Genomic DNA, 13,527 nt, shown 5'->3' on the forward strand with positions numbered 1-13,527 from the left:
AAAAAAAAAAAAAAAAAGAAAAACCAAAGTCACTGCCATTGAGTCAATTCAGACTCAAAGAGACCCCCATTGGGTTTCCAAGGCGGTAAACCTTTACTAAAGTAGATTGCCTCATCTTCCTTCCATGGAGTGGCTGGTGTGTTTGAACCGTCAACCTTCTGGTTAGCAAGCAAATACCTTAGGCACTCTACCACCAGAGCTCCTTGTGGTATATTATATAGATATGAAAATTGACTTTCTGGCCTCTTACACTTACTTGTCAGATCTTTAGAAGAAACGAGTAACAAAGTATTTGAGGGAATGGTAACTGGTGTAGGTCATTGAGAAAACTGATGTTATCCTCAAGTGTCTCAGGTTTATTTGATACACATTTTGTGTTTAAGTATCAACAATGCTGAGTTCATAGATGGTACTGAGCAAATCTTTCTTGAGTAAGTGATTTGGCCCTTTTCTTATAAATGTGGCTTCTTCCTTATTTAGCTGCATTACAGGCACTAAAGAGAAAGAAGAGGTTTGAGAAGCAGCTAACTCAGATTGATGGCACACTGTCCACCATTGAGTTCCAGAGAGAAGCCCTGGAAAACTCACACACCAACACCGAGGTATTAAGGAACATGGGCTTTGCAGCAAAAGCAATGAAAGCAGTTCATGAAAACATGTGAGTGATTTTTGTCTGCCTCTGAGTCATAAATTCCCTTGATGTTGAGAAGAGCTTCTGAAGCTATGTGATAATTTTTGCAGGCTCTGTGACATGGTGGAATGGAATGCTGTCTCAGAGAAAAATTAGAGTAGTATAGTGGCAACAAACAAACCAAGGAACCAAAAAAGGAAACCAATACTAGAATAGTTTCAGAGAGGCCACGAAAGACATTTTGTCCTTAATGGTTCCCAGCTCCTCACTATTGCCTAAAATTCCACTTGTAAATACTTTATTTCATAATTTTTAAAAAGGCTTAAATGTAGACATCTGTGATGATTTTAGAACTATAGAATACCCCACCCATGGCTGTGGAGTCAAATTCAGACTAATGGTGACTCTATAGGATAGAGTAGAACTGCCCCATGGGGTTTCCAGTGCTGTAAATCTTTACAGAAGCAGACTGCTGAGTCTTTGCCTGCAACTATGGAATAAGCAACAAAACAAATTCAGTGCTGTCGAGTCGAATCTGACTCACAGTGACTCCTCCTTGGGTTTCCGAGGCAGTATCACTACGGAAGTAGATTGCCCAATCTTCCTTCCAAGGAGTGGCTGGTGGGTTTGAACCACCAGCCTTCTGGTTAGCACTCAAGTGCCTTAGGCACTATGCCACCAGAGCTCCCCAGCTATAGAATTGTGGTGGTCAAAATTTCATGGTTATCAGAATCACCTAGAGAGCCAATAAAGAGCACAGAGGCCCAGACTCCTTAAAGTAGGATAGAATCTGGGGCTTTTGGTTTTTGACCCAGTTTCCCGGGTATTTCTGATACTAACCAATGTTTGATAACCACTAATATACAATAATAGTTATTGTCATGTGTTTGGAAGTCAGACTTTCTGAGGTATAATCTCAGGCCAGTAGTGACTATTCCTTGGACAAGTTACTTTGCCTCTCTGGGATTCAATCTCCTTATCTGTATATTGGTGTTAATAATAGTACTTATCTTATATGGTTATTGTGAGATTTAATGCACTTAGCATATAGTACCTGGCAGAAATAAGCACTCAATAATCAATATTCATCATGTAGTGGGGCTGGTGCTTTACATCCACATTGGGAAAAAAAATACCTGGGACCTGATCCTGTCTGGAGATTGGACTTGGCTATGATAGTGATTTGATGTCCTGGAAGAAGTGTAGCCGGAATGCTGCATAGAAGTGAGAATGGCCAGACTTTGTCTCACCTACTTTGGTCATGTGGTCAGAAGGCACCAGTCCCTGGAGAAGGATGTCATGCTTGGTAAAGTGGAGGGTCAGAGAAAAAGGGGAAGACCCTCAACAAGTTGGATTGACATAATGGCTGCGACAGTGGGCTCACGCATAGCAAGGATTGTGAGGATGCCCCAGGACAGGGCAGGATGTCGTTCTGTTGTACACGGCTGCTAGGCATCAGAGTCAACTTAATGACACCTAACAACAACACGATAGTGTGGTCTGGGCCAGAGTGTCTGAGAGATGTAGAGAAGATTCCATAGGATGGGAGAGATGTACAAAGAGGAGCCTGGAATCAGTGAAGACAACTTTAACAATTCATTAACAATCAGTAGCCTTTTAGACATCTTCAGCAAGATCATTAAATTTGTTATCTGAGTCAGGATTCTCTAAAGTTGCTGTAAGCTGGATACTAAAATGTATTACAAAGCCTATAACCTTAACAGGAGCTCTGGTGGCATAGTGCCTAAGGCACTTGACTGCTAACCAAAAGGCTGGCAGTTCAAACCCACCAGCCACTCCTTGGAAGGAAGGTTGGGCAATCTACTGCTGTAGTGATACTGCCTGGCAAACCCAAGGATGGGTCCCTATGAGTCAGGTCTGACTCCACGGCACATAACAACAACAACAATAACCTTAACAGCATTATCTCATTTTGTTCTTTTTGGGAAAATTTACCTCCAGGCCCAAAGTTTAGTCACACCCTTCCCATACCTCTTTTTGGAAACATTTTCATTATAAACAGCAGTAAGGGTTGGAAATGAGAAGTGGTCAAAAAAATCAAACCCACTGCCATCCAGTCAATTCCAACTCCTAGTGACTCTATAGGACAGAGTAGAACAGTCCCATAGGGTTTCCAAGGCTGTAATCTTTATGGAAACAGACTGCCACATCTTTCACCATGGAGCAGCTGGTGGGTTTGAACTGCCAACCTTCCTATTAGAAGCCAAGCACTTATCCACAGCTCTACCAGGGCACCCTGAGAGGTGCTAGGAGGGTGGTAAAAGTTCTATTTTTTATTGCTATGTGAATATATGTCAAAAGATTCAGCTTTTACCTTGTATAGATTCTGGGAAACTCACAAAAGATAAATTCTGCTGGGAATTAAAAGTTCAATTATTAGGTTACTTAATAATGAGGAAAATTGCCCATACTCTTGTATCCAGTCAATAGTATGACCTAATTTCAGAGTTGTAGGAATGATTCAGAGACAGGTTACTACAGACGCAGTTCAGATACTGGCATTGAGACACTCAGCCTGGGTGGTTAAGGGCCAGTGTTGGTGCAGTTGCTAGAAACTGTCTTTGATGCAGCTATCCATTCTGGGCCTGTGGCTACCTGGATTCCTTTGCTGGGCTGCTGATTCTTTTGAGAGCTTCATAGGGCTAATTTTGCTCTTATTAGTAATCTCCAAGAGCATCAGGAAACAGAATCCCAGAGCTACTAGGCATTCTATGAAGTAGATCTCCAGTTTCAGAGTTTAGCTCTGCTAAAGGCTGCTGTCAGATCGTGGTTACTGAGAGCTGCCATAGCTTACCTTAGTCATTGTGGTCCTTGGTGGTCCATGGCATAATTTCCTGGAAAGTTGATATATAGCAGCATATATTTAAATTTTGCATATGCCCTATGGAATAAAGTTTCAAAATGGGCCCACAAATATTGTAATTATAACAAGATTGCTATTGACTTCCAAATCTAGTGACTATCTATGTCATATTTAAAATATGTGTACACATTTGGATTCTTATGTTTTTTAATTGCAAATGAGCACTAGGAATTTTTGTTATCCTGCTTAAGTAACTAAGGATGTATTATTAAATTGAGTCTTTCTCATACAGGATTATATCTAAATTCATCATTTTAAGTTAAAATTATAAAATGTTTTAACAAAATATTATTTCCTAGGGATCTGAACAAAATAGATAATTTGATGCAAGAGATTACAGAGCAACAGGATATTGCCCAGGAAATCTCAGAAGCGTTTTCTCAACGGGTTGGATTTGGTGATGACTTTGATGAGGTGGGTAACACGAATTTAGTGTCTGTGGCTACTGCAAAGGGTGGTTTCCCACCATAGATAGCAGGCAGGTTTCCCTTCTTACTCACAGAATTGATTAATAAAAGACATTTATTAAAAATGTACTTAAGAGGTAAATGAAGTGGTGGTAGACTGATTTAAAGGAAAGATTAATACAGTTTTATAGTCTTCTAATTAGCATTTTCAACTATTAAGGAAAATGCAGCCTGTGATTATGTAAGGTTAAAAAAAACAACAAAACACTGCCGTCGAGTTGGATCCGACTTCTAGAGACCCCTTCTTGGGTTTCCAAGGAGGTATCTCTACAGAAGTAGATTGCCCAACCTTCCTTCCAAGGAGTGGCTGGTGGGTTTGAACCACCAGCCTTCTGATTAGCAGTCAAGTGCCTTAGGCACTACGCTACCAGAGCTCCCAATAGCCCCATTATGAGGAATAAAGTGCTTGTACATTTGGGCAAAAAAAGCAGATTGTGTCACTCTGCAACGAAGAGAGAGATCACGCTCTATAGCTATTGAATTAGAGTTTTGGCCTCTCTGTCTATTACTCGGGCTATGAAACAAAGTAAATATGGAGTGCACTATTAACACACACATTCCATTAATCAATCCAATAATCCAGGCTAAGATTATAATGGTGATGCCTGTACTGTGACTTTCAGTTGCTCTGCTCAGAGCACACACAGGTAGGATAGGTTCATGTTCTGAAACATTTCCAATGATCAGATTAGCATGGTAAAGAATCTGACTTCCTGTATCCATATAGTATTAAGAATGACACATCTAACAAGTATGATATGGTTCCATGGAGTCTTAGAAAATAAGAATTAGGTGTCAACAATTTACTTACATAGTGTTTATCAGAGGTTGGAAAATATGGCTGGTGGGCCACCTCTTTCCCACAACTTGTTTTTGTATAGCCTGTGAGCTAAGGATGATTTTTACATTGTTAAATGGTTGCTGAAAATGACAGCAACAGCAACAAAGAAGGTTATACAACAGAGACTGTATGTGGCCTAAAATGCCTGAAATACTACTTTCTGGCTCTGCACAGAAATACTTCACAACTCCTTGAATAGACTAAGAAGCATCTAGTGAGTGTGTTGTGACACAGTAGAAAGGGCTTTGGGCTGAGCACAAGGACATATGGGTTCTACCACTTTTTATTAAGCTTTTTGTAAGTCTCTTTACTTTTCAGACTCTTAGTTTTGTCATCTAGTAAGTCAAAATTACTGGATCACCGGATTCTCTCTAAAGTGCATTAATTCTCTTCTCTACAATTGAATAAGTATTTGGTACCTAAAGGCTGAAAATGATGGCAGAGATGATTATTCCATTTTCCTCATATTTCTAACCCATCACCCACTGCATCGAGTCAATTCCAACTCATAGTGATCCTATTGAACAGGGTAGAACTGCCCCATAGAGGTCCAAGGCTGTAAATCTTTACAGATGCAGACTGCTTCATCTTTCTCCCTCAGGGTGGCTGGTGAATTTGAACCGCTGACCATTTGGTTAGCAGCCAAATGCCTTAACCACTGTGCCACCAGAGCTCCTTAATATATTTTCTGAATAAAATATAAATATCTTCCCAATGTTATTAATAACTGTCAGGCACTATTGGCAATTCTGGGTATACATTCCGAGCAGAAAACCTCCTGTTCTCCCATTACTATATTTATACTTAATTGTTTTGTGAGAGCAAATAGGTGATCAGAGTATGATTCTGATGCCACTTTATTCTTATAGGCTGTGGAGAAGCAAGAAGCACACATCTAAACTGACCATAATATTTCACATGGACTCACACCCACATACCATCATATGTTATTTCCTTTTCACAAAGTAAATTTAACAGAAGCCAGACAATTTTTTAGCTTGATGCATGTCTGAGATCAGTTGACTTAATAAAATATTGTGGTTGGTGTAAATTTCCATTCTTTTGCCCTATAGTATCACTACCCTCACTTTAATATAAAACCAAAAAAAAAAAAAAAAAGAAAAGACCAAACTCACTGCTGTTGAGTCAAATCTGACTCATAGCAACCCCTCCTTGGGTTTCCGAGGTGGTATCTCTACGGAAATAGATTGCCCAGTCTTCCTTCTGAGGAGTGGCCGGTGGGTTTGAACTGTCAGCCTCTGGGTTAGCAGTCAAATGCCTTAGGCACTACACCACCAGAACTCCTCACTTTAATATGGGATAATGATTTGTTTCCCATTTCAAGCATAACTTCGTTGAATACAGGGACTGTGTATTCAACTTTGTATTCCCTGCACTGTGTGCCTGTGTGCAAAATGGGGTAAGGAGTCAGCTCTCAATAATTATTTGTTGAGTGATGAATGAGTGAATAAAGGAAGAATCTAAATGGTTGAATATCATAGTGACCAGGTCATTTGTAATACTGACAACTTCAGAATTTCAAAGATGACAAATTTAATTTCAACTCCCAGCCTCTCTCTGGAGGAGGACAAGGATTCATGGAGCCAGTAAGATCTGAACTATCTCAGTTTGTGTCAGATATGTCATAAGGTGACTTATACCCTTATGGTCTCAAACTCATCTTGCTTCCTTAAGGTAGGACAGAAGATAGTTCAGGATAATCCATACTTTCTGGGATTATAGCTAAAGAAGGACATGCAGTACACCTTCCTTGAGTTGAAGTTTTCTCAACTTAAATTACCCAACACAATTGGGAAAGACATTTGGCTAATCAGAAGGCAGATGGTTCAGTCCCACCAGCTGCTCCATGGGAGGCAGATGAGGCAATCTACATCTATTTACAGGGGGTTGGTCTGAGTCAGAATTGATTTGATGGCAGTGGGTTTTGGTGATATAGTATCTTTATTCTCTGTACACTACGCTGTTTGTATATCTGTATCTGTTTCATTTTTAATAGCATTAGCCCAAATAAAAATATTTATTTCCCTCAAAGACATTGAGACTATTTCACAAATTCTTAATTTTCAGCCATAGAAAAGATACATTGAAAAAAACAAGTAAGGTGTATATTTCCTAGAAACTGTGGAAGTTGTAAATTTAGCTAACCAAAATTACTTGCATGACTGTTTACTGAAGTATTGTATGATTAACTACAACAAATTTGCACAACCCAAAATAGTCATTTTTTAATCATTGCTCAATGTTGCAAAAAGACTTAGTTTCAAAATAACTATTCCGTTTCGCTGGGCTTTCACATATCAATTGAGTAGCAGATGTTCTTGTTATTGTGTTTGAGGAAACCCCCGTCTTGAGATGTTAACTCCATAATTCTTCTTTTTTCCTGAGTTCAGGATGAGTTGATGGCAGAACTTGAAGAACTGGAGCAGGAGGAGTTAAATAAGAAGATGACAAACATCCGACTTCCAAACGTGCCCTCTTCTTCCCGCCCAGCACAGCCAGAGAGACTGTCAGCAATGCCCTCCAGTGCACATCGCTCACGAGCAGGTCGGTTGCCCAGCTCAACTACCTGAGGTCAGATAGTTGCCTAATATAATAGCCAGGCTTTTGCCTTTTAGCACTTATTTTTGATTCCATAAATATACACATTTTTATCCATAATTAATTCTCGTTTTCTATGTTGCAGGTATGAATGTCATCAATTACTAATTTGTGTCCATTTTATGTTACAGCATCTTCCAGGAGGACAGAAGAAGATGAGGATATCAAACACCTGGCAGCTTGGGCTTCTTAAACTAAAATGGAATTTTTTAAATACCTGAGTTAATGAGATATACATAAGACATATAAACAAATTGCCAAGGTCAGAAGTTAAAGTTACTGTTTTACATTCACACTGGATCACTAATTGTAATTTAAAGCTTGAAAAAGGAGAGATGTGTAGACATAGGATCAGAGGTAACAGCATATAGAAGGATCCATCCACTTTTATGGCATGAGCTATGTCTATCTTGTTCACTACTAGATTTCCAGTCTTGGGAATACTTACATGTGCTGTGTATACAAATATATTTATTGGTGTTCAATATATATATATATTTGTTGAAAGAAAAATGAATTCTACTAACATACAAGGCACACAACAGTTTGTGAGGCATTTAAGAGTGATACCTTTAGGACTGTGGAGCAAAATAACTTCCTTTTTGAAGTGAATGCAAGTTTATGGTGTTTATCCATTTTAGGAGAGATGTAGCCATGATAAATGTAAATACATAGTATCTATCTTAGGAGAGATTTCTTACAGAATAGTCTGTACATATGTAGTTTTGCTTGAGTTTTGAAGTTTAAAATCTTAAAGGAGCTGTAATTGACATTTATCATGCCAATTAAGCTTGAAATGGGGCAGTGGATGCATTTCCCAAAAATGTCTGAAAGCACTAACAGCTTAGCTGCTGAGCTAGAATCCCCTGGGTGTAATTTAGCCACTTAGGGAGCAGCGTTAACGCTCCCAGGCCATTATGGTGCTGGTATGGCTTCAGAGCACTAAATGTGTGTGTGAGTGCTCATTCTTTTCTACTTTGTGTTCTCTTGTACATTTATTTACACTTTACAGAATATTCCTTGTAAGTACATAAAAATAGAAGGAATTAAAAGTGTATCTTGAATAAAATTTTGACAATTATTTTTAAATGAAAATGTAAATTACAGAAGTATTTATGTATTTCCCATAAGATCATGCACCATTTAATGACAAGTATCATTATAAAAAATATTCTAGTATGTTCTACATTTGTGTAGCAACACAGTGGAATGGAAAGAGCACTACACCTGGAGGTGTTATTGTTGTTCTGTGCCTTCAAGTCAGACCTGACTCATAGCAACCCCTCCTAGGCTTTCTGAGGTGGTATCCCTATGGAAGTAGATTGCCCAACCTTCCTTTCGAGGAGTGGCTGGTGGGTTTGAACCGCCAGCCTTCTGGTTAGCAGTCAAGTGACTTAGGCACTATACTACTAGTCCTGGATTCCAGTCCCTGCTTTGCCACTACTAACACAGTATGACTTTAGGCATGCCACAGACTCTCTGAGCCTTTGCTTTCTCAGCGGGAGTCAAAGGATTAGACTTGATTTCTAAGGGCTCTATCCTGCCACAGGCCTTTTGCGTATGCTGTTCTCATTGGCTGTCTCCCCACCCTCTAGAACACATATACCAATTTTTATGTATTCTTTAAATCTCAGTTCAAATGTCTTCTGGGAATTGATTGCTCACACTTAGGTCTCACCATTATATGGTATCATAGTACTTTGCTTTCCTTTGTACATTTATCAGGGTTGCATATTTACATATCTAGTTTAATTATTACTGACTTTTTTCTGTTAGGCTGTAAAAACCACTAGGGCACGTCATGTAGTAACTATGAGGTTATTTCTTTTAGCTCTGTATCTCCCTATGCAGCACAGTTCATCCTATACAGTAAACCTTTAGTAAATATTTATTAAATGAATGGCTATTTTTATATATTTAGGGACCTGACGGAATAACAGGAATCACATTTATCTTCTTAACTTCAAACTAGACCTTCCTGCTTAAAACTGGACCAAATAATATGCAGCACCACTTTCCAGATATCGGACGACAGGCGGTGCTGGTCTGTGGTTCGATAGAAGGGGAACAAACAAAGTGAGTTCTTCCAGTGTCTCAGTTTACGGTCTGCACAGGAAAGGGAAGCCCACTTAGAGCCTGGAAGTCTTGCTGAGTTAAAGAAAATGTGTGGGGAAGAGTCCTGGAATGGATGGAGCTGCAAAGAGAGAGCATTGGAGATTTGCACGGGGAGCCCCTCAAGTCTTTGGCTGAGTACAGTCAGCCTCGATATATGAGGGAACTGCTGAGACTGGGAAGAACTACCAGAAAGAAGAAGGCAGAACAGTCCCCAGATTGCTTTAGACAGGGCAGGAATAGTTCGTGTTCTTACCAGCCAGAGTGGAAAGACCTACTACACAGGATGTTGAATTGCATCCTTAGGAGTGTATTACCTCAGTTCTGGGGTAAATTATGCATACACTGAAGACTATTCTGCGCCTACTGTGAAAAGGTTAAAAACAAGGATCAAATGATTCGAAGTGACTTAACTGCATTCCAGAACAAAGCCCAAAACTATTTAATAATAGAATATAAAACATTCAAAAAGCGAAACAATAAAATCCCACTACCTAATAGCATAAAATTCAAAGTCTGACATCCATTAAACATTTTTGTTTTATATTCAAAGAAACAGGAAAATACAACCTACGACAAGAAGAAAAATCAAACAATAGAAATGGACTCAGAAATGATGGGTGATAGAATTAGAACATAAGTCTGTTAAAACAGCTATGATAAATAAACTGCATGTGTGCACAAAAAATAGAGGAAAACATGATAATGATGCAGAAAGAAATGGAAGATACTTTAAAAGACCCAAATGGAAACACTAGAGATGAAAAATATACTATCAGAAATAAAAAATTAGTACACCGTAAGCGATTAACAGAAGCCCTGGTGGTGCAGTAGTTAAGCAGTTGGCTGCTAACTGAACCATAAGCAGTTCAAACCCACCAGCCACTCTATGGGGAAAAATGTGGCAATATGCTCCCATAAAAATTAAAGCCTTGGAAAGCCTATGTATGAGTCTGTTCTGCTCTGTCCTATAGGGTTGGAGTTGGAATCAACTCAATGGCAGTGAGTATGGGATTAACAGCAAACTAGACACCACAGAAGAAAAGATTAGTGAATTTGAAAGACAAAGCAATGGAAACGATCCTAAATAAAACACAGAAAGAAAAAAGACTGAAAAAATAAAACAAAAACAAAAAAACCACCTGAACAGAGCAAGAGTGAGCTGTGGGATCATAGTAAGCAGCCTGAGGTAGAAATAGGTATAGTCCTAGAATTGTAGTACCCAAAGTAGGTAGGTGGATTGGGAGACTTGGGAGATGAAACAAGACAGAAAAAAATTTTGAAGAAATAATGGTCCCAAATGTCCAAGGTTGGTGAAAACTATAATTTATGGAAGCTCAACAGTCCTCAAGCAGAAACTTTTATATTTTTCAGTAACAAAAGTTATTGTAGAATGTTAAAATGCCAAAACCTGTGAGTTCTGAGAGACATTTGACTGTCTCCCCTTCCCTTGTTAAACACACACACATAGCTAGTTCAGCTAGACCTGCCCAGCTAAAACAATATCCATTAGTCACATGAAATGAGCACTTGAAATGTGGCTAGTACAATGAATGAACTGAATTTTTAATTTCATTTAACTTTGTTGTTGTTGTTGTTATGTGCCATCGAGTCGGACTCGACTCATAGCGACCCCTCCTTGGGTTGCTGAGGTGGTATCACTACGGAAGTAGATTGCCCAACCTTCCTTTCGAGGAGTGGCTGGTGGGTTTGAACCGCCAGCCTTCTGGTTAGCAGTCAAGTGCCTTAGGCACTATGCTACCAGGACTCCCTTATTTAACTTTAGTTATATTTAAAAACTGATGCTTGCTTCATTTATTGAAAAATTTTAAGTATATTTGAAACAACTATTTGAATTCTGAATCTACTATTTCAACTGTAAAATTTATGAGCTCTATATGTAGACCAAATGTTTCTGGTGTAAATTTGCAACTGAACCAAGATATTTTCTAAGTATAAAATACACATTGGATTTCTATACTTTGCATGAAAAACAGAATGTAAAATAATCTCAATAATTTTTTATATTGATTACATGTTAATATGATCTTAGTTTGGATATATTTGGGGTAAATAAAATGTGTTAAAATTTATTTCATCTGTTCCTTTTTTACTTTGTTTTAAAAAATGTAGATTTTTAAATTGCTGTCAATGCATGTATAGATAAAGCATGATTTGAAGTACTAAACGTTTGATGTTTTGAAAATACAACAAAATTGTGCAAAAAGTGGTATTTTAATCTGAAATTACCTTTAAAATACTTTGAAATAAAATCACAATGCTATCCCTTTGTTGACAGTAAGGAAAGAGTACAACAAATAAAATTTGTAAATGTAAGTCATCCTTAAATTGAAGAGGTATTAAAAAGAATAAAGCTATTAATAAGTCATCTAAAGGCATTGCTAGCAAGTCATCCATAGAATGCAGAGACTTTATTTGAGAGTTAAAAATTCTGAAAAGTTTGCTGAAAATTGGTCTCACTGCTTTCCAGTGGCACCTCACTGGTGGACCTCGGTTTGAGTTTTGTATTTTTAAATAAAATGTTCTCCTACATATTAGGGTTTTCCCCCGCCCTGTTTTCCTTTTTTGGTTGTAAGAACATATTTAACTTAAAAGACAAACTTTGATTTATAGGAAGTGATTTAGATCGCTCTTATAATCAAAGGAAATGCTAAAAATGCAAATCTGAGGGAAGACAGAAACCAGGGAAGCTCAGGGCAACCAGGTCTGAGGGATTCCTTCTGAGTGGCCAGTTGTACAGAAAAGCAGAAAACCATCATTTTGAGTAAGCTGTCTTTCTGCTTGAGTCAAAAGCCTGAGCCTTAGCGTTTTTTAAATGAAAACATTTTAGTATGCATTTATTAAAAAACTTTTTATTGTGATCTGGGTGAAGGTTTATAAGAACAAATTAGTTTTCCATTCAACGGTTCATACACATTTTGTTTCATGTCATTAATTGCAGTTCCCACAATGTAACAGCATTTATTTGGAGCCATACTATTTGATTGGTCCAGCTTGGGTCAAGTGACTACCTGTGGCATCAGCCAATTGAACCCACATGGATTGAGAGGCCAGAAAGGGAGTTTTCTGAAGTATAATAAAGATGGTGGAATGGATGTTGGTCATTTAAACACAAAAGGTGTCCACTCAACAACTGAAAATAATAAAATTTGAACTAAAGCATTTTCTCATTTCTGTCAAACACCGAGTTTGAGAACTGATTATTTAGTAGAAATTGGAGTAGCTAATGGTTTATATACGCCAATGGTATGTGTTTGACTAAAACAAATCTGAGAATGTGTTAGTATTAAGTTTGCAATCCTAGCAAGAGGAAAGGAAAAAGGAGAAGCCTAGAGAAACCAAGACCAATGAGGATACCCTAGTACCATTACATTGCAGTCCTATGGATGAAACTGATGAAATGTCACTCAATTTCTATTTCATCTGTCCACTTCCTTTCTCTCCATCTCTTTAAGGCAGATGCTAACTTTTCTGTTGGAGAAAATCTTTCTTAAAATAACTTAACATCCTCCTCCAAGTTCACATTGTCATCATTTATTTATTACCTCAGCAGAGTTTTTTGGCACTATTTACAAGACAAGTTATTTTCAAGAAGAAAAAGGCTTAGTATACATTATAGAATTAGAAACAGGGTGAGGCAATAGAGTTGTTATTTAGAAATGTATAGACACTGAGCAAGTAGGCAAAGACTCTGATTACGACTGATTTTACTCAACATTTCTAGTATTCCATAGGCTACTGAAGGTAATACATACACTATTATTTATGACATTAGGAGGATTAAGTGTTATCTTTCCACATCCAGGAAGAAACTCCAGTTTAGGCTACTCTGGAACACTGAAAGTGTGTGTTCTGGTTACCTAGTGCTGCTCTGACAAGAATATATCACAGATGGGATGGCTTGCACAAATAGGAGTTTATTCTCTTAGTTTTGGAGCCTAGAAGTCCAAGT

General features: G+C 38.2%; 1 protein-coding gene across 1 annotated transcript in view; it reads left to right on the forward strand.

Annotated features, from left to right (window-relative positions):
* Nucleotides 1–7,635, forward strand: part of CHMP4C (charged multivesicular body protein 4C) — a 34,442-nt gene extending 26,807 nt beyond the window's left edge. Inside the window, exons 2-5 of the mRNA XM_007944666.2 lie at nt 481–658; nt 3,815–3,929; nt 7,235–7,388; nt 7,574–7,635. Of these exons, the coding sequence (XP_007942857.1) occupies nt 481–658; nt 3,815–3,929; nt 7,235–7,388; nt 7,574–7,635 (509 nt within the window). The remainder of the gene's footprint in view (nt 1–480; nt 659–3,814; nt 3,930–7,234; nt 7,389–7,573) is intronic.
* Nucleotides 7,636–13,527: the final 5,892 nt, after the last annotated feature.

This window comes from Orycteropus afer, unplaced genomic scaffold, assembly GCF_000298275.1.
Source record: "Orycteropus afer afer isolate SDZICR_OR568_19922 unplaced genomic scaffold, OryAfe1.0 scaffold00129, whole genome shotgun sequence".
NCBI lineage: Eukaryota > Metazoa > Chordata > Mammalia > Tubulidentata > Orycteropodidae > Orycteropus > Orycteropus afer.